Genomic DNA, 22,605 nt, shown 5'->3' with positions numbered 1-22,605 from the left:
TCGTACTGTAACGTATTGTACTGTAACGTATCGTACTGTAACGTATCGTACTGTAACGTATTATACTCTAACATATGGCCTTTTTCTTTTTGCCTAATACAGTCCTCACCATATTAGAAGAGTGAAGCAAACATTTTAATACTAACAATTAATACTTTTTTACTCTTCAGCATTTTGGATTTGAGATGAAATTATGAATATGAGGTCACAGTACAAGTTTGTACAGTTGCAAGCTTGGTATAGTGATTGCGTGCAATGGATATGGGACCAAATATTCTTCTGACTACTTCTTTAAGTGAATTTGTCCATGTACTTATGACTTCTCCAAATGGGAGGACTAGATACATGAAGTGCTTTTACTTCTAAATGATAAATCAGATATTTATGAAAATTGTCTCAAATAAAAGGTGACACTGTACTCTTGATCTCATATCCAAAATGCTGGAGTATAGAGCCAAAATGTCAAATGTTAGCTTCACTGTCCAAATACATATGGTGAGAACTGCATGTCAATTCTGTCCAGATCACATGCTCAACTTCATTTTATTTACCTCTGAAAAGCAATGAATCATAAATGAACACACAAGGTAACAGGCCTCTGCAATAATCAACACAATACACAAATAACTTCTACACAACATGTAGAGTTTAGTCATGACGAAGGCTTGCTAAATCGTCATTATTTGGATGCCAAAGCACATTTAGCGACTAGGGGAGCCTAATTGTATCCATTCTGAAATGATCGATAGCGTGTACTCTCACTGACCTTGCCAGGCTTAGTGTCGGTTCACACACAGATAAACAACTTCAGCTGGCTTTTAGCTGGGGACTATTTAAAGCTTTGACCCACATAGCTGGACAAGCAAGGGAAAAGGAGCATCCACAAAAAAAAGTGTTACTCTGAATCCCATATCAACCCCTACACCCTTCCACCCTGCCTCCTGGGTCATACAGTATGTGTCAAACTCATTCCACGGCAGGCCGAGTGTCTGCGGGTTTTCACTCCACCCTTGTACTTGACACGATAATTAGTGTTACAGGTTTTGGTTTTTCTATTTCTATTTTCAAGGTAGCACATTAGCACATAGGGAGCACTGATTTGTGTCACCTTGTTATTAAGAATGTGTTACACCTGTGCTGGCTTGTCCATCTCGTTAGTCGGAAGGCGTTTCACCTGTGCTGGCTTGTCCATCTCGTTAGTGGGAAGGTGTTTCACCTGTGCTGGCTTGTCCATCTCGTTAGTCGGAAGGTGTTTCACCTGTGCTGGCTTGTCCATCTCGTTAGTCAGAAGGTGTTTCACCTGTGCTGTCTTGTCCATCTCATTAGTCAGAAGGTGTTTCACCTGTGCTGGCTTGCCCATCTCGTTAGTTGGAAGGTGTTTCACCTGTGCTGGCTTGTCCATCTCTGTTAGTGGGAAGGTGTTTCACCTGTGCTGGCTTGTCCATCTCGTTAGTGGGAAGGTGTTTCACCTGTGCTGGCTTGTCTATCTCGTTAGTCAGGTGTTTCACCTGTGCTGGCTTGTCCATCTCGTTAGTCAGAAGGTGTTTCACCTGTGCTAGCCAGGTGATATTTAAGAGTGACTGGCCCAGTGCTCCAGTGGAGCTTGAGAGATGTTGGGAAAGCTACACTTCACGGCAACTGAGGTGCAGTTTCGAGCTCAACCATTTAAGTTTGAAAAAAGGCAGATTTTTGTTATTATCCCTGTTTGTTTCGCTCCATATTCTTTTTACTCCCTGTCCTAAGTTGTTGTGGGTTTTTATTTTAGTTTATCTTTTCGGGAGGCAAACTTAGTGGGCATGGGTGTCTTTTAGAACCCCTTACTAGTGGCTTTGCCAACATCCAGTGGGCACCCACATGGGTGCCTTTTCAGAACCCCTTTTGATCCCCTTTCTGTTTTGTTTTGGTTGTCAAAATGTATTTTTCTTTGTTATTTCCCTTTGTTGTGAACGACACTGAGTTTGTCTTGTGGAAACGTAACATTAGTAAGGAACTCCCCTCACCTGGTTGTATAGGTCTTAATTGAAAGGAAAAATCTAAAACCTTCAGACACCCCAGTCTAGGTACTTGTAGATTTGAGAGAACTGAATAGGTGTAAGCAACACCCTGGTAACTCCCTCTTGCCCACTGATACACTAAGTGGAATTGTCACCATATTACAAGCTAGGTTTCCATCCAATTGGCAACAGATTTTCATGTGAATATCAAAAGTCTGCATAAAGAAAATATGCGCATTTTCCCACCAGTGGTGTGTTTCCACCAAGCGGACTTGTTGTGTATAAAAATCAGTGCGTGATGACATAGTGCACACAAAATATACTTTTTCGCTTAAGTCTTCATGTACCGAATAGAAATCTGAAGTTCAATGTGTTTCCATCACATTTTGTCACAAACTGTTGTGTTAAATAGCAAATGTGTCTACTCTGGTCTTGGCACGTGCTCTCTAGCCAACAGCTCACAGATACAATGTGGGTAGGCTAGACTACATGATGAGACTATTATGGATAAATATGGAATATTTTTATTTGTCAAATGGCAGTCAAGCATCGAATATGTCATCAGGATCAAACCCTTGATATTTATTGGAAAGGAGCATCAACCTCTGGCCTGCTGGCCCCCCTACCTCTGAGGAAGCACAGTTCCCGCTCAGCCCAGTCAAAACTGTTCGCTGCTCTGGCACCCCAATGGTGGAACAAGCTCCCTCACGACGCCAGGACAGCGGAGTCAATCACCACCTTCCGGAGACACCTGAAACCCCACCTCTTTAAGGAATACCTAGGATAGGATAAAGTAATCCTTCTAACCCCCCCCCTTAAAAGATTTAGATGCACTATTGTAAAGTGGTTGTTCCACTGGATATCATAAGGTGAATGCACCAATTTGTAAGTCGCTCTGGATAAGAGCGTCTGCTAAATGACTTAAATGTAAATGTAAATGTAAGATCACCGTGTACTTTTACCACCCTGTGAAGTTCATCATAACTTAATTAATACAGTGGCTAGCAAAAGTATTCATCCCCCTTGGCATTTTTCCTATTTTGTTGCCTTACAACCTGGAATTAATAAAACAGATTTTTGGGGGGTTTCTATCATTTGATTTACACAACATGCTTACCACTTTGAAGATGCAAAATATTTTTTATTGTGAGACAAACAAGAAATTAGACAAAAAAACAGAAAACTTGAGCGTGCATAACTATTCCCCCCTCCAAAGTCAATACTTTGTAGAGCCACCTTTTGCAGCAATTACAGCTGCAAGTCTCTTGGGGTATGTCTCTGTAAGCTTGGCACATCTAGCCACTGGGATTTTTGCCCATTCTTCAAGGCAAAACTGCTCCAGCTCCTTCAAGTTGGATGGGTTCGCTGGTGTACAGCAATCTTTAAGTCATACCACAGATTCTCAATTGGATTGAGGTCTGGGCTTTGACTAGGCCATTCTAAGATGTTTAAATGTTTCCCCTTAAACCACTCGAGTGTTGCTTTAGCAGTATGCTTAGGGTCATTGTCCTGCTGGAAGGTGAACCTCTGTCCCAGTCTCAAATCTCTGGAAGACTGAAACAGGTTTCTCTCAAGAATTTCCTTTATTTAGCGCCATCCATCATTCCTTCAGTTCTGACCAGTTTCCCAGTCCCGCCGATGAAAAACTTCCCCACAGCATGATGCTGCCACCACCATGCTTCACTGTGGGGATGGTGTTCTCGGGGTGATGAAAGGTGTTGGGTTTGCACCAGACATAGCGTGTTCCTTGATGGCCAATTTTAGTCTCAACTGACCAGAGTACCTTCTTCTATATGTTTGGGGTGTCTCCCACATGCCTTTTGGTGAACACCAAGCGTGTTTGCTTATTTTTTTCTTTAAGCAATGGCTTTTTTCTGGACATTCTTCTGTAACGCTCAGCTCTGTGGAGTGTACGGCTTAAAGTGGTCCTATGGACAGATACTCCAATCTCCGCTGTGGAGCTTTTCTCTCCTTCAGGGTTATCTTTGGTCTCTTTGTTGCCTCTCTGATTAATGCCCTCCTTGCCTGGTCTGTGAGTTTGGGTGGGCGGCCCTCTCTTGGCAGGTTTCTTGTGGTGACATATTCTTTCCATTTTTTAATAATCGATTTAATGGTGCTTTGTGGGATGTTCAAAGTTTCAGATCTTTTTTTATAACCCAACCCTGATCTGTACTTCTCCACAACTTTGTCCTTGACCTGTTAGGAGAGCTCCTTGGTCTTCATGGTGTCACTTGCTTGGTGGTGCCCCTTGCTTAGTGGTGTTGCAGACTCTGGGGCCTTTCAGAACAGGTGTATATATACTGAGATCGTGTGACAGATCATGTGACACTTAGATTGCACACAAGTGGACTTTATTTAAGTAATTATGTGACTTCTGAAGGTAAGATCTTATTTAGGGGCTTCATAGCAAAGGGGGTGAATACATATGCACACACCACTTTTCCATTTTGAATTTTTTTGAAACAAGTTATTTTTTACATTTCACTTCACCAATTTGGACTATTTTATGTATGTCCATTACATGAAATCCAAATAAAATCCATATAAATTACAGGTTGTAATGCATCAAAATAGGCAAAACGCCAAGGGAATGAATACTTTTGCAAGGCACTATATGTAGCCTAATAAACTGCATAGTTTCCCGAGTCGTAGTGGGAGGACCACACACCATATCATTGCATGACTGCAAGTTTACTTCGATATGATGGTTATTATATCAATATTTGGCATGAAGGCGTTTCCACCACCATTTCTCGCATAATACATTTTACCGAAACAAAAAGATCCCACCATGTCGAACGAACAAATGATCTCTCGGCATTTCAAAAATTATAATGAAACTTCCTGTTTCCATCACAGCTGTCATGATTTTCTTTATACGTTGTGACTTTACTCACATACGACCTGTGGATGGAAATGGGGTTACTCAGAGCTATCCAATCTTTCAAAGGGATACTTCGGGATTTTGGCAATGAGGCCCCTTATCTACTTCCCCAAAGTCAGATGAACTCATGGATACCATTATGTCTCTGTGTCCAGTATGAAGGAAGTTAGAGATAGTTTTGATAACTACCGTTAACGGAATGACTGGAAGTCTATGGGTATCTATGCTAACACGACTTCAAACTGTACGCAAAGACATAAAAATGTTATACATAAGTTCATCTGACTCTTGGGAAGTAGATAAAGGGCCTCATTGCCAAAACCCTGAATCTAGTGTTGGGTCTAGGAATTGATTTGATGCTGACGGATTCAGAGTAGAAGACCCTATCCCTCCTCTGTCAAGGCCCAAAGGCTAGGGCAGTTGATAATGGGAGGCTACTGCTGGCACACATTCACATACTGACTGTTTTCACATGTGCTCTACACACAAAAAAATGAAGGTTCCTCAAGGGTTCTTTGGGAAGGGTGATGGTTCTATGTGGAACTCTTGTTGCACTTCAATGGTTCCTTAAAGTTCATAAAAGGGTCGTTTGATCTTTTAGTGATAATGTATGGGAGATGGCTCATTTGAATATTTTGTGGCATGGTTTGCTCACAGCTCTTTTTGTGCAACCTCGAATGAGTGTCATTCCAGTTTACCTAAAGTGTTGTGTTATGCCATTAGATATTATATATGACTATGGCCAGTGACGGTGTCTTGTGGTTATTTATAGATCCATTCTCCATAAAGGTTCTATAAATAACCATAAAAAAGGGTTGTAACCATTGCAAAACCCTTTTTTGGTACTATATAGAACCTTTTTTAATGGTTCATTATAGAACCTTAGGAAAAAGGTTCTTTACAGCACCATACAGGTTCCATTTGGAACCTTATGAGCATGGTTCTTTATTGAACCTTAAAAACAGGCTTCCGCTATGGTTACAAGACATAGAACCCCTATCTGGTACTATTTAGAACGTTTGTTTGTGTGTGTACATGTTCTGTTTCTGTTTGTTCATCATCTGTATCTCCTTTGTACAAACTGTAGTCACGCTTAGGGATATGGCTAAATGAGTTTCCGATTTCAAACATATCAGAGTCTCTTTGAAAATGTTGCTGTGCACTGTATATCAGTATAGTCCATCCCAAGTTCCAGCATCAATAACCATTTAACCATACACATTGTCACGAATTTAAAACAAGTTAGAGGAGCCTGGGGTACAGTACGTTTCTGCAGTATCCAATATGTTTTGTACTAACTCACCATCATCCAGATAGGCTTGGTTCAGGTTTTCTTGCTTCGCTGTCACCTTCCCAGGGACTGGCCCACTCTGGCTCCCTGTAGCGGCTGGACTTCTCTGGGTCAGGATGTGGCTGTGTCGTGGTGGAGACCTGCTCAAGACAGGCACCACCGAGTGCATGAAGCCCTGGTACTGGCCTTCTGAGGAACAGGCCTCTGGCGAGTCACCAACCTTCCATAATGAAGCTGCAGCCCGGTACCCATCACCAACCATGGTGGCGTGCTGGTGTTGGGCCAATGGGACAGCTACGTTGACAACTCGCTGATTGGTGGCCGAGCGAGAGGGGTGGAAGGGTTGGGACACTTGGCTGGAGTAGTGCTGGGTATAGGACATCTGAGATGGGGAACCACTGTGGACCATCACTGGGTGGTGGTTCATATCTTGATTCAGGACAGGGGTGCTACCCAGGCTTCGGCTTTTACTGGGGTAATAGACAGATGGGTCCTGTGGTTGATAGGCATTGGGATCATGATGGCTCGCACGCTGGCAGGATGCCAAGGATGTCATGCCAGCCACTATGTGGCTATTAGGGTTGAGGTGGCTACTGGGGGTGTGGTGGTAGGACTTGGATGACATTCCTAGGATTTGGGAGACAGCGCAGCCCAGCTGGCCGAACTGGAAGTCATCTACGGGTTCCGTTTTAATGGCGGGAACTGAAAAGGACATCAACTCTAAATCAGATTTTGGATGATTTGAGTTATAATTAACAGTTGGTGTTCACACTTCAAAAAATGACACATTGTCAATATGTAACTTGGCTGAACTATTCCTTCAACTAGTAATCAATGGGATAGTGATGAAATTTGCAATGTAAGGTGTGGCTGTATCCAGTTCTAATGATGACTAAACGATGTAAGGATAGAGCAAGGATGGACTCACCGGTTAAAGGAGTGTAGGTGAAGTGCTGCGCCTGACTGCGTTTTCTCCTCCCGTTGATCACATAGAAGTTGACTTTAGCCGCGTGATGAATGGTGGGATCTCGATACGGAGGGATCTCCACAAACAGCATGCTCTAGATATAACATATGGTGCAGATGAACGTCAATCAGTCATTTGTCATAGAGAGTATCACTGGGCGACGGTGTGGACATATCTATACTGAGACTGTACGACATCATGTAGAAGAACATTGACAAGGAAAAGTAAACTGTTAAAATGAAGCGCTTTGTAACACCACAACTAGTGGCAACTGAGCTACCACCAACTTGAAGGAGACGAAACCTTATCTTTGCTGGAGTATTGAAACACATCATCCTGAGATGTTCTGAAACATTACATGGTGTGTTGTAACACCACTTAATCAAGTGTTGTGCAACACCTTGCCAGGGACTAGCAGCACTAACAGCAAATTTAAAACACTATTTTGGTGTTTCGAGTCCTGTTTAGTGCAGAATTAGATAGCTTCTATTTTGGTGTTGTTTCCACTCTCTAAAAGCTTCTAAACACCATTATGATATTTTAAATCCCATTTAGGGCAGAATTAGATCCCTTTTTATGAAGTGTCTTAAAGCTTACATTTTTTGGCCGGCATCATCAAGTACAGTGTTCAAACAACCAGCACTAGCTGGAGGTTGAACTGCAAGAATAGAATGTAAATTTGACTGACGGTTTTGATATGCGTTCATCATGATCCATTACACCTCCATTACACCTCACCACAAGCTTCATACTAATATACTTTTTTTTTCTTCAAACATGCATACAACATTGTTAGAAAGAATTTATTACACACAATCCTCTAAAAACAGTCATGTGGCAAGATAGGAAAAGCAAGGTAATTAAAACCAAAGACTTCCAATGAGTTCAATCCCTCAATGTTCTCTCTCAGTCTCTTTGGTTATCGTCATTAAATAAATTGAGCAACATATTAAGTTGGATGTATTCTAACATTATTTTGGTAAAATTAAATTAACAAATCATTGAAATGAATAAAAAAAATGAAAATATATTTTAACACTTCATTGAGGCAGTTCTGAAATGACAGAGGGGATACAGATAGATGGGAGAAACAGACTGAAGGGTTGTAGCAGGGAATTTAACCCTGGTCTTCGGTGTGGAAAGGGGTGACGTGTCTATGCCGGAGGCGTTACCGCTAGACCACAGGCTCTGCACCACTTGCATTCATTTTTATTATACATTTTTTACTATACTATATGTTGGTCCATTTAAATTCACCCCAGAATAATTTCTTACATTGTGGCTGAGGTTGATTGAGTAAAATTCTAACTAAATGTACCATCTTACTGCCCCTCCTGTTTCTAATCTGTCTAAATAAAGCGTTGAACAAATAAAGGTGGAATTTCACCCAAAAATATTGATATTTAGGCTATAAACTAGTAGCCTTTGTAAACCATTGATTGTATGAGAAAACACCGTTTTTGTGTTTTGACGCTGACTTTTACATGCACTGAAACCCCAAAAAGTGTTTTCACAACACTCTCTTAAAAACACCAATATTCAGGTTGAAGAACCACTTTGGGTGTTTCAGAGTACTTATTTTCTGTTTTAAAGGTGCAATATGCAGACATTGCTCCGTCATTTCCTGGTTGCTAAAATTCTAGTACTTCACCTAATTTCAGTTTATGTGACAAAACAAGCAACGTGTAGAGAATCATTGTACCATATAAACCGCTGTGAAATATATTTTCAATAACCACAAATATTGTATTTTCAGCTGTTTGAAGCTGGTGTACAAAAACTTAAGAATGGGAAGCATAGAAATAGCGCACATAGAGTTGCGTTCAATGAGAATGATAGATCTTTAACTCACATTTCTATGTGAATTTGGTCGGGTCACCCAATAAGTTAGATATTACAGCGTTAAAACACATTCAGTGTATCATAACTGTTATATTGGGTTTAGATTGAAACACCCTCCAAACACCAGATCTCAGCTTAGGTGCACTACTTCTCGTGGTTTCACTACACAGTCATGGTGTTTTGAGACTTTCTATTTTTACAGTGTAGGAGTTAGCTAGTACTGTTGGTAAAGGTGATAGGACAGTAACTCACTTTCTGGCTCTTGTCTCGGTCTACTGTAGCTTCTGCTTCCCAGATTTGCAGCCCGTCTGAAAGAAACACAATGCAGTGTACCTTAATCAGGAGGGGAGCAGAGATTGATATGAACAAACCATACAATAAGTAGAGAGAGGAATATGAAGGCAGGAATGTGAAGGAGGGAGTGTGAAGGCAGGAATGTGAAGGTAGGAATGTGAAGGAAGGACTGTGAAGGAAGGAGTGTGAAGGCAGGAAAATGAAGGCAGGAATGTGAAGGCAGGAATGTGAAGGAGGGAGTGTGAAGGCAGGAATGTGAAGGTAGGAATGTGAAGGAAGGAGTGTGAAGGCAGGAATGTGAAGGCAGGAGTGTGAAAGCAGGAATGTGAAGGAAGGAGTGTGAAGGCAGGAGTGTGAAGCCAGGAGTGTTAAGGCAACTAGAAACTAGAAATATAATTTATTGTTATTATTTAAAATATAAGGGCATAAGACAAGCTAGCTGGTGTATTTACAGATAGAAGCTTTAACATCCCATGAACACTCACCAACAAACACAGGTCTGTGTTGGTAGCATCAAACTTAGCAATTACAAAAACAATTTTCACAATGTTAAGCAGGCATCTGTAAACCTATAATGGTGATGAAGATTTATATGAAAACCGCATATCCACCCCCATGTTCTTCTCAGAAACTGGTACGTAGGCAGTATCAGTAATGATTGCCATTGATCTCTGTTCTAGTATATTCCCATCTCAACGTTTACCTCCTGCTTACAGACCACGTTTTGAGTAAAGTGAGACAGAAACGTCTGTCTGCTTGGAGATGGTATCGATGTTTGTCTAACCACATCCTCTCGCACTAAACCACATGCTAAACAAGAGAGCAGTTTACAAGCTCATAACAGTGCCTTTATTCTGCACCCAGGCCTTGTTAGCGAACACCTCTATGTTAGAAGACCTTGTTACCTGACACCTCTATGTTAGAAGACCCAGGCGTTGTTCCCTAACACCTCTATGTTAGAAGACCCAGGCGTTGTTCCCTAACACCTCTATATTAGAAGACCCAGGCGTTGTTCCCTAACACCTCTATGTTAGAAGATCTTGTTACCTAACACCTCTATGTTAGAAGACCCAGACCTTGTTACCTAACACTTATGTTAGTAACACCTATGTTAGAAGACCCAGATCTTGTTACCTAACACCTCTATGTTAGAAGACCCAGACCTTGTTACCTAACACCTCTATGTTAGAAGACCTTGTTACCTAACACCTCTATGTTAGAAGACCTTGTTACCTAAGCACCCTCTATGTTAGAAGACCCAGACCTTGTTACCTGACACCTCTATGTTAGAAGACCCAGACCTTGTCACCTAACACCTCTATGTTAGAAGACCCAGACCTTGTTACCTAACACCTCTATGTTAGAAGACCCAGGCGTTGTTACCTAACACCTCTATGTTAGAAGACCCAGACCTTGTTACCTGACACCTCTATGTTAGAAGACCCAGGCGTTGTTACCTAACACCTCTATGTTAGAAAACCCAGGCGTTGTTACCTAACACCTCTATGTTAGAAGACCCAGACCTTGTTACCTAACACCTCTATGTTAGAAGACCCAGACCTTGTTACCTAACACCTCTATGTTAGAAGACACGGCACAGAGGCGTCATAATCCTGTAATGACGATGCAATGATGAAAATGAATAATTTAAATAATGACTGTCCTATGTGACTCAGGAAGAGCGTAGCAGTGGCCAGGCTAAGATCATAGGTTCAATTCCCACAGGAAAAAAGTGTCTGCTAACTGGCATATTTGATTGATTTGTGTTCTTTGAGCATGTGCAGTGCATAACTGTTTTGTGACTGTTCCAACTCCAAGCTTTTGGGAGTAGTGCGTCACTGTAAACCGATTATCTAGTTCCCCTTCCTGTATTGCAGTCAGGGTGTTATTACGACTGAACTAGACATATCACTGCCCTGTACTATGGCTCCAGTGCTAACAGTTGCCTTGGCAATATGCAAACAAGATGGGAATACAAATAAACAAACTAGATGATAATAATCATATCCATGTTGGGCTAGTAGTGGTGGTCTGAAATAAATCTTTGCATTGTACAGCCATGGTGATGATTGAGAGCTTGGAGTCCATTGAAACCAGTCCATTGAGAACAGTAATCTATACAAATCTAAGCAGGTGAAAGCTGAGCATGTTGGTTTCAGAACATGCAGTACATTCATTCTGGATCACAACAGAGTAAAATTGCGAGAGAAAGAGTGAGCCAAAGGTAAAAAAATATATATATACAAAAAATACCATTCTGGCAACTGTCATGTCAATAGGACAACTATTACAAAAATAATGATCAATTAGAGCTGTAGGAACTCAGTGGCCTTGTGGTTTGAGTGTCTGCCCTGAGATCGGAAGGGTGGGAGTTTGATAGTCATAAGAATCCGACCCGGTGCATCTCTACTTGGCACTCAGCATTAAGGAGATAGATTTGGGGTAGGGTTGTATATTTTACAAATGTGCCATCCCGAGAATAAATCACTTTTCTCCCAGGTAACCCAGTATTTCCAGCCAAAATTCGTATTGCACAAGAGACAGAGATTATCCACTTATGAATAACCCATCATTCATTAGATAAATGGCTAATACTGCATGAATGTATTATCTGAAAGCGGTAGGCTAGGACATCTATATGAAACAAGTTATCCCCTTACAAAAAAAAGATTGCAGTTCGAGTGCAGTATAACTGCAGTCAGAGTGCAGTGTAACTGCAGTATGCTGCATCCACTGTCACGGTTGTCGTAGGAAGGAGCGGACCAAAGTGCAGCGTCTGTGTCGTTCCACATTTTATTTTCACTGTGAAACTATGCAATACATAAATAAACTGAATGACAAAAAAACAACAAACCGTGACACAGAGGTGAAACATACACTAACTCAAAAACAATCTCCCACAAACCCAGGTGGGAAAAACACCTACTTAAGTATGATCTCCAATTAGAGACAACGATGACCAGCTGCCTCTAATTGGAGATCCCAAACAAAAATCCAACATAGAAATACAAAACTAGAACATAACATAGAAAAACTAAACTAGAACACCTCCGTCACACCCTGACCTACTCTACCATAGAAAAGAACAGCTTTCTATGGTCAGGACGTGACAGTACAGCCCCCCCCCCCCCCCAAAAGGTGCGGACTCCAAACATAACAAAAAAAAAAAAGAAAAAAAAAAAAAGGGAGGGTTAGGGAGGGTGACTAATGTCTATGGCGGCTCGGGTGCAGTACGCAGAACCTTCTCATCCCGCAGATCCTCCAGCAGAGGAGGTGGCTCCTGTTCGGGGCGTAACCCCTGCTCCGCCTGCTGATCCCTCTGCTTTTGTGTCACCGGACCCTGGATCGTCGCCGAAGGACCCGGACCATCACCGGAGGTTCCGGGCTGCGGGCCATCTCAGGAGGTTCTGGGCTGTAAAACGTCGCCGGAAGCTCTGGACTGGGAACTGTCGCCGGAAGCTCTGGACTGGGAACTGTCGCCGGAAGCTCTGGACTGGGAACTGTCGCCGGAAGCTCTGGATTGGGAATGCGCACTGGAGGCCTGATGCGTGGGGCTGGCACAGGTGGCGCCAGACTGGTAACACGCACCTCAGGGCGAGTGCGGGAAGCAGGAACAGGACACCCCGGACTGGGCAGGCGCACTGGAGGCCTGATGCGTGGGGCTGGCACAGGTGGCGCCAGACTGGTGACACGCACCTCAGGGCAAGTGCGAGGAGCAGGCACAGGGCGTACCAAGCTGGATAGACTCACCGGAGGCCGGGTACGTGGGGCAGGCACAGGATATACTGGGCCGTGGAGGCGCACTGGAGGTCTCGAGCATAGAGCTGGCACAAACGATCCTGGCTGGATGCTTACTTTCGCCCAGCAAACGCGGGGCGCTGGCACAGGACGCACTGGGCTGTGAATACGGACTGGCGAGACATTGCGCAGAGCCGGCGCAGGATATCCTGGACCGAGAAGGCAAACTGGAGACCAGGAGCGCTGAGCAGGCACCACCCTTCCTGGCTGAATGCTCAACCTAGCTCGACAAATGCGGGGCGCGGGCACAGATCACACCGGGCTGTGAATGCGCACTGGCGACACAGTGCGCATCACCGCATAACACGGTGCTTGCTTCGTCACTCGCTCCCCACGGTAAGCATGGGGAGTTGGCTCAGGTCTCCATCTCCCCGTGTGCCCCCCCCCCCAAAACATTTTTTTGGGGGGGCTGCCTCGTGGTTGGTATAGTGCCTCATAATATCACCGCTCCGCTTTCGCTGCCTCAATCTCCTCTTTAGGACGGCGATACTCCCCAGCCTGCCTCCAGGGTCCTTTCCCGTCCAGTATCTCCTCCCAAGTCCACTGGTCCATTCCACGCTGCTTGGTCCTTTGGTGGTGGGAGATTCAGTCACGGTTGTCGTAGGAAGGAGCGGACCAAAGTGCAGCGTGTGTGTCGTTCCACATTTTATTTTCACTGTGAAACTATGCAATACATACACATAAACTAAAGAACAAAAACAACAAACCGTGACGCAGAGGTGAAACATACACTAACTCAAAAACAATCTCCCACAAACCCAGGTGGGAAAAACACCTACTTAAGTATGATCTCCAATTAGAGACAACGATGACCAGCTACCTCTAATTGGAGATCATCCCAAACAAAAACCCAACATAGAAATACAAAACTAGAACATAACAACATAGAAAAACTAAACTAGAAAAAAAAAACCTGTCACGCCTTGACCTACTCTACCATAGAAGATAACAGCTTTCTATGGTCAGGACGTGACATCCACAATAACACTGTGTTTTTTTACTGCAGTCATTTTGTAGTGTAAGTGCAGTTAGAGTGCAGGATAACACTGCAGTTATTCAGCAATTACTGGGTCCAAAATACTACAGTCATTTATTGTACATTTACTGCAGTTTCAAAACTGCAATCTTTTTTTGTAAAGGTCTATTTGGATTGGCTGGAATTTGAATGGAATTGTTGGAGAGAGAGAAAGACTACGAGAGTGTGCTCCTGTATGCACTGATTTAAAACAACTACAATAAAGTACAATAAAAAGATATGGTGGCCCCCGAAAGCCAGACGGAGACATGTAAATTAGATGCGCATTCAGTCCTTATGTTACTGCAGCAAAGGCAATGCTGGAGCAAATGTAGGGCCTACCTGTCACAAGAAAAAAACGTTACCATGATGAGATTAAACATGCGCTGTCTGTCCCCACCCTGAGTGTTGATCATTGATCATGCAGATAGCAGAGCGAAGGCCAAAGAGAAGAACATATTTAGACATCTCATATAATTGAACAGTTCCATTTCACGTCATGCTGTTCATATAAATAATTTATTATAATTCTCGCAGTTATTTATCCGGGGAAAAGGGAGTGGTTTTGGGAGGGATATCTCAGTATATCTCGGTAACCCATTTACCGGCATTCAACCCCAATTCGGGGTAAGGCCCTGCGATAGATTATAGATAGACTATAGCATCCTGTTCAGGGAGTGTACTTGTACATCAAGCTGCCTCACGCTATGCTCCGGGCTCACACAACCCAAGGCTACTAACTGCTGTGTGAAGAAAAGACTTAAAGGCTTAGCCCATTTCTCTAATTTACTACCATGATGCTGAACATTACTAAAGGAGGTGTACAGTATGCCATTATAAGATACAATTACTTTTGCCCTTCTGTTTGCTCTTAGGAGTCTAGGCAAGGCTCCTGTAAAGTACAACTGTTGATGTAAAAAGGGCTTAATAAATATATTTGATTGATTGATTGATTGATTGTAAAGTCCTCACCAGGTGTCTTTTCTGTGAACACCACCTTGGAATCAGAGGTGAAGTTCTGTCCTGTCAGTATCACCTGCTGTCCCCCTAGAACCGAGCAGCGCTCCACGTCCTGGCGCTCTACAGTGGGAAGCTCGTGGGCCGACCTCTGGGCTGTGGAACGACAGTAGAACGTCTTTAGGAGAACATTAGAACAACCATAGGAGAACATGAGTCACATTCTGAGGGCAACGTTTTGCACAAGCTGTGAGTAAAATAAGTGTAAAGGGAAAGTGAAAGGGGGATACCTAGTCAGTTGTACAACTGAATGCATTCAACTGAAATGTGTTTTCCGCATTTAACCATTTCAACTAAGACATGAAGGCATATTATCCATTCCAATGCAAATGACTCATCATGACGTAGATTACTAAATTCCAGTTGTATAATCCCCTCCTTTTAAAGCACATCAATGAATAAAAGTTTCTAATTCAATCGCTCTGCAGATGATTTTTTGTGGTTGATAGCGAAGCTTTATTGTTATTCTCTGTATTATTTTGTTTCTTTTTTTCTTGACAAATAACTCAAGAATAAACTCTTAGAAAAAAGGTGCTGTCTAGAACCTGAAAGAGTAATTCGGCTGTCCCAATAGGAGAACCATTTGAAGAACCTTTTTGTTCCAGGTAGAACCCTTTCCACAGAGGGTGGAAAGACATGCTAGCAGATACCCATAGACTTCCAGTCATTAAACTAATGCTAGTTAGCATTGTATTGCAAATCTACCTCTAACTTCCTTCATACTGGACACAGAGACATAGAAATGGTATCCACGAGTTGATCAGAAGTAGATAAAAGGCATTATTGGCAAATTCCCGAAGTATCCCTTTAACAATTCACTTTTTTGACTATATCATTCTTATGATTAAAATAATCATAAAATATCTTCTTCTCGTGGACGAAAAGTCAGATTCACTCCAAATTGTATCTTTGGAGAAAATAACGTTTGAGAAAATAACGTTGATGCATTCAAAGATGGCCACACTATAGCAGTAGATGAATATTAGCACATAAAATATGCAAACAAATGAATATTCTTCTCATGAGCCGTAAGACCAAATGACACCAAATTTGGAATGTAATCAACAAAGTTAGAGAAAAGCTAATGGATCGGTCAAAAGATGGCTTGAGTTAGTGACAAATCAAAAATCTGATTTTACATGTCCATTTAAACCACTGTAAATCCACTCCACAGTGGCCTATCAATTTAAAACGTGTCATCGCTATCAGGGACGTCCCTAAGATTAACCTGTCTGAATTTGGTAATAATCTTCTCCTTATGAACCATACGTCATATTCACTCCAAATGTTATATTTAGACTACATCAGTCTTTAATGGTTTTGAGATTTTTTGTTGTTGCTGCATTTAAATATGGCTGCACTGTACCTATAGATGGACGTTAGCACATATGCTAATGCTAAAAATACTCATGAACCACGAGTTATATTGACTCCAGATTTAGTATATAAACTCAATGAATTAGCTTCTAATGAATTTAAGAATGATTATTTGCTGCATTCAAAGTCGGCAATGCTAGACCACTAGATGGTACCATATCACACCAAGACTATAAGAACTGAACCGATGCACATGGGGCCATGAAATTTGGTATGTAAACCTTATGTAGATGTTATGTAGTCCTTAGAAGCTGTGTGAATATAAAGCCACTGCAACTTTAGATGGCTGCACCAGAAACGTTTGTGGCACTGTGGATGTCATTGACACCAGTTGCACCATAGGATACTAGAGCAATAACTATTTCTCAAGTGAACTTTAATGTTCGATTTAATGCAAATGAATGTTAGATTTAAATTATGCAGACAGAGAATGTAAGATATTGTGATTTGTATACAGTACATTCAGAAAGTATTCAGACCCATTGACTTTTTCCACATTTTGTTATGTTACAGCCTTAATCTATCAATCTACACACAATAGCCCACATCTAAAGCAAAAAGAGGTTTTTAGAAATTTTAACAAATGTATAAAAAACGGAAATATCACATTTATATAAGTATTCAGACCCTTTACTCAGTACTTTGTTGAAGCACCTTTGGCAGCGATTACAGCCTTGAGTCTTCTTAGGTATGACGCTACGAGCTTGGCACACCTGTATTTGATTAGTTTCTCCCATTCTTCTCTGCAGATCCTCTAAAGTTCTGTCAGGTTGGATGGGGAGCTATTTTCAGGTCTCTCCAGAGATGTTCGATCAGGTTCAAGTCCGGACTCTGGCTGGGCCACTCAAGGACATTCAGAGACTTGTCCCAAAGCCACTCCTGCGTTGTCTTGACTGTGTGCTTAGGGTCATTGTCCTGTTGGAAGGTGAACCTTCACCCCAGTTTGAGGTCCTGAGCGCTCTGGAGCAGGTTTTCATCAAGGATCTCTCTGTACTTTGCTCCGTTCATCTTTCCCTTGATCCTGACTAGTCTCCCCGTCCTTGCCACTAAAAAACATCCCCAAAGCATGATGCTGCCACCACCATGCTTCACCTTAGGGATGGTGCCAGGTTTCCTCCAGATGTGACACTTGGCGTTCAGGCCAAAGAGTTCAATCTTGGTTTCATCAGACCAGAGAATCTTGTTGCTCATGGTCAGAGAGTCCTTTGGGTACCTTTTGGCAAACTGTGGGCTGTCATGTGCCTTTTACTGAGGAGTGGTATTTGGTATTTTATTAGGATTCCCATTAACTGTTGCAAAAGCAGCAGCTACTCTTCCTGGGGTCCACACAAAACACGAAACATGACATAATACAGAACATTAATAGACAACAGCTCAAGGACAGAACTACATAAATAAATAAAAAATGACAAAAGGCACACGTAGCCTACATATCAATACATATACACAAACTATCTAGAACCAATAGAGGAGAGGCATTGTCCCGTGAGGTGTAGCTTTATCTGTTTTTTGAAACCAGGTTTGCTGTTCACTTGAGCAATATGAGATGGAACGGAGTTCCATGCAATAACGGCTCTATATAATACTGTACGCTTTCTTGAATTTGTTCTGGATTTGGGGACTGTGAAAAGACCCCTGGTGGCATGTCTGGTGGGGTAAGTGTATGTGTCAGAGATGTGTGTAAGTTGACTATGCAAACAATTTGGGATTTTCAACACATTAACGTTTCTTATTAAAAGAAGAAGCGATGCAATCAGTCTCTCCTCAACTCTTGACCAAGAGTGACTGGCATGCATAGTATTTATATCAGCCCTCTGATTACAATGAAGAACAGGATGTGCCACTTTGTTCTGGGCCAGCTGCAGCTTAACTAGGCATTTCCTTGCAACACTCGACCACACAATTGGACAATAATCAAGATAAGACAAAACTTGCAGGACTTGCTTTTTTTTTACAATCTAAGGTAACACTAAGTAATTTAGTCTCCTCAGCTTGTTCAACAGCCACACCATTCATTACCAGAATCAGCTGAGGTCTAGAACTTAGGGAATGATTGGTACCAAATACAATGCTCTTAGTTTTAGAGATGTTCAGGACCAGTTTATTACTGGCCACCCATTCCAAAACAGACTGCAACTCTTTTTAAGCGTTTCAGTGACTTCATTAGCTGTGGTTGCTGATGTGTTTATGGTTGAATCATCAGCATACATGGACACACATGCTTTGTTTAATGCCAGTGACAGGTCATTGGTATAAATAGAAAATAGTAGAGGTCCTAGAGAGCTGCTGTGGTACACCACACTTTACACATAATTGGCATCATCAAATGGTTTTGTGATGAATAAGCCATCTGATTCGATGAAAGATGGAGTTGAATTTGTCTTTCTGACCATAATTGAATTTAAAGTACTCCAAAGTTTTTTTCCGTCATTCTTTATATCATTGATCTTGGCTTCATAATACAGTTTCTTCTTTTTGTTTAGTTTAGTTACATAATTTCTCAATTTGCAGTAAGTCAGCCAGTCCGATAAGCAGCCAGACTTATTAGCCAGTTCTAACACTCAGTTCTAGCAGTCTAACAGGTGCATGTTTATCAAATTGGAAGAAGCAATTTCATAATTTCAGCAAGTGCAGCGTCTGGATGCACCTTATTAATCACATCAGATCAACAAATATTTGTAACATCATCCACATAAGAGTCACAGATAAATATTTTATATGATCTCCAATACACTATTTTAGGCCCAGCTTTTGGAACTTTGGCTTTCCTGGATATAGCCACTATACTCTGATCACTGCATCCAATGGGTACGGATACAGATTTAGAACAAAGTTCTACAGTATTAGTAAAAATGTGATTGATACATGTGAATGATCTTGTTCCTGTAGTGTTTGTAAACACCCTGGTAGGTTGATTAATAACCTGAACCAGATTACAGGCACTGGTTACAGAAAGAAGCTTCCTCTTGAGCAGACAGCTTGATGAAAACCAGTCAATATTCAGGTCCCCAAGAAAGTAGACCTCTCTGTTTACATCACATACACTATCAAGTGTTTCACACATATTATTTAGATACTGACTGTTAGCACTTGGTGGCCTATAGCAACAACCCAAAAGAAAAGGCTTTAGATGTGCCAAGTGAACCTGCAACCACAACACTTCAATAACACTTGACATGAGATTTTCTCTAAGCATTACAGGGATATGTGTCACGTCCTGACCAGTGAAAAGGGTCATTTTGCCATAGTAGAATGGTCAGGGCGTGGCAGGGGGGTTGTTTTGGGTGTTTTGGGGTTGGTTTGTTTCTAGGGGAATTTGTTCTAGTTTTCAGTTTCTATGTTTCATTTTCCACGTGTGGCCGAGTATGGTTTCCAATCAGAGGCAGGTGTCTTTCGTTGTCTCTGATTGGAAGCCATACTTAGGCAGCCTGTTTTCCTCTGGGTTTTGTGGGTGGTTATTTTCCGTTTAGTTGTTTTACCTGACGGAACTGTTGGTCGTTGGTTATTTTGTTTAAGTGTTCTCATAAAATAAATCAAGAATGAGCAGTATACACGCTGTGCCTTGGTCTAATCCTTTCGACGCCTGTGACAATATGGCTCTGAATATATATACTGTATATATACAGCAACACCTCCCCCATAAGCATTTCTGTTTCTTCTATAGATGGTATGTCGTTGTATTGCTACTGCTGTATCATCAAATGAATTATCTAAGTGAGTCTCAGAAATGGCTAATACTATATATGAATATTACCTGATGTTAGCAAGTTATTGGTCTCATGAACCTTATTTCTAAGGCTACATATATTAATATGGGCTATTTTCAGCCATTTCCTGGGTAGCTTATCAGAGATTTGGAAAATAGCAAACAAAGCAAGAGAAGAAATATATACATTGAGCAGTCCATCAATCAATTGGTATGTGTGTGCTGGCTTCCGTCTGGCCACTCAACCATAAAGACCTGATTGGTGGGTTGCTGCAGAGATGGTTGTCCTTTTGGAAGGTTCTCCCATCTCCACAGAGGAACTCTGGAGCTCTGTCAGAGTGACCATTGGGTTATTGGTCAGGGAGCTCTAGGAAGAGTTTTAGTGGTTCCAAACTTCTTCCTTTTAAGAATGATGGAGGCCACTGTGTTCTTGGGGACCTTCAAGAAAGTTTTTGGTAGCCTTCCCCAGATCTGTGCATTGACACAACCCTCTCTCTGAGCTTTACAGACACTTCCTTCGACCTCATGGCTTGGTTTTTGCTCTGACATGCACTGTCAACTGTGGGACCTTATATACTGTAGACAGGTGTGTGCCTTTCCAAATCATGTCCAATCAATTGAATTTACCACAAGTGGACTCCAAGAAAGTTGTGGAAACATCTCAAGGATGATCAAAAGAAACAGGATGTGCCTGAGCCCAGTTCCGGATCTCATAGCAAAGGGTCTGAATACTTATGTAAAGAAGGTATTTCTGTTTTTTATTTCTAATGAATGTGCATAAAAATTCTAAAAAACAGTTTTCACTTTGTGATTATGGGGTATTGTGATGTCACTATGGGGTATTGTGTGTAAATTGATGAGGGAAAAAATTATTGGATCAATTTTATAAGTTTATAACGTAACAAAATTTTGAAAAAGGAAAAGAGTCTGAATACTTTCCGAAAAAGGGATGGGGTCTGAATACTTTCCGAATGCATTGTATCTGTATAATCACATAGTGTTGCCCTATTATGTGGTCTGAACGTAGTGAAAAGTGGATCTTTATTTAGGAAAATTAGAAACCAGAATATGTGCCGCTTGAGCAGTCAGCGCATATATATTATAAATATTAATATTTATATATAAACTCAATACATTAATGACTTGAATTCAAAGATAACCAACCTACAGTACTAGACTACACTTCACCTGCGTCATCCTTGTGGTATTGAGAGATAATCATGGTAATGCCTTCCCTGATCGCACATAAAGGAAGATAGTTCCTACATGCTTGCTTTGATATCCAACTGATCTTGTGTCCGTTCTGTCATCCTGTGAACCCCGTTCATTGCTGCTCGCAGCTATATTTATTATTATTATTTGTAGTAGTAATAGAATTTTGGGTTTCAGGAACAAAAGTTCACTTACAACACTCGATGGGAAGGGAGGCCACTTGAAGAGAGACATACTGTCCTCCTGGTTGAGGAATATGGACCCGAAAGACAAGGCGGACACAGGTGTTTTTGCGTCCCATGTCTGTCTCGCCTGTCCTGAGCTCGATGTCAGCATTTCTCAGCTTTAGTATCCCAGCACAGTCAATCCTTTACAAGGGAAGTAAAACAATGTTTTATTAATTATTTTATACCCTAGCTCTGAAAACATATGTGTGTGTGTGTGTGTGCATATATATGTATGTTTGTTTGTGTGTGTGTGTGTGTGTGTGCATATATATGTATGTATGTTTGTTTGTGTGTGTGTGTGTGTGTGTGTGTGTGTGTGTGTGTGTGTGTGTGTGTGTGTGTGTGTGTGTGTGTGTGTGTGTGTGTGTGTGTGTGTGTGTGTGTGTGTGTGTGTGTGTGTGTGTGTGTGTGTGTGTGTGTGCATGTACTGTCTCTAACTTGACTGCTCTCCTTACACTGCTCTCATGTTGTTCTTGGGCTCCAGAGGGATCTCCAGGACCTTGGTGCCATTGACCTTTCTCTCTTGGCTTGGTGTGGTGACCGTTTTCCCCGTGATGCGGTGCACCTGGTAGAAGGCATGGGGTTTGAGGAGCCTCTCGTCAGCCGTTCCGATGAACACCAGCAGGCCCAGTGGAGCAGTGCCTCTGTACCCATGAAGCTGTCGAGAGATACAACCAAACAAAACGTTTTACCTTTATGGGGACGTTACACTCCAAAAACCAACGTTTTCAGACCTCAATAGTGGTCTTGTGTTGAGATATGTCCACATCCCAAGACATCTATTGTGTAGAATCACCTATGTGCCAAAACCCCAAATGAATGGAAAAGGTATAAACACCATGTAATATACAAATCTTATTGGCTGCTTATCTTTTCCATTCATTTGTGGTTGAGGCAGAGCTGACTCTACACAGTCAGTGACATTGTATGTGGGGTCTAAAAACAACTGACACACTTCGATCTTGGAGTGTATCCATTTAA

At 41.8% G+C, this 22,605-nt stretch overlaps 1 protein-coding gene across 2 annotated transcripts in view; it reads right to left on the bottom strand.

Moving 5' to 3' along the window:
- LOC106583670 (nuclear factor of activated T-cells, cytoplasmic 2) overlaps positions 1–22,605 on the bottom strand; it is a 51,070-nt gene that overhangs the window by 5,542 nt on the left and 22,923 nt on the right. For both annotated transcript variants that reach the window (XM_045705441.2, XM_045705442.2), the window contains exons 4-9: positions 22,080–22,282; positions 21,593–21,765; positions 15,058–15,198; positions 9,231–9,286; positions 7,098–7,230; positions 6,182–6,871 (exon numbers count right to left, since the gene is read on the bottom strand). In XM_045705441.2, the coding sequence (XP_045561397.2) occupies positions 6,182–6,871; positions 7,098–7,230; positions 9,231–9,286; positions 15,058–15,198; positions 21,593–21,765; positions 22,080–22,282 (1,396 nt within the window). The remainder of the gene's footprint in view (positions 1–6,181; positions 6,872–7,097; positions 7,231–9,230; positions 9,287–15,057; positions 15,199–21,592; positions 21,766–22,079; positions 22,283–22,605) is intronic.

The sequence above is a fragment of the Salmo salar genome, chromosome 22 (assembly GCF_965601325.2).
Source record: "Salmo salar chromosome 22, fSalSal1, whole genome shotgun sequence".
NCBI lineage: Eukaryota > Metazoa > Chordata > Actinopteri > Salmoniformes > Salmonidae > Salmo > Salmo salar.
Note: the sequence above shows the minus strand (reverse complement) of the source record. Positions and strands in the feature narration are given on the sequence as shown.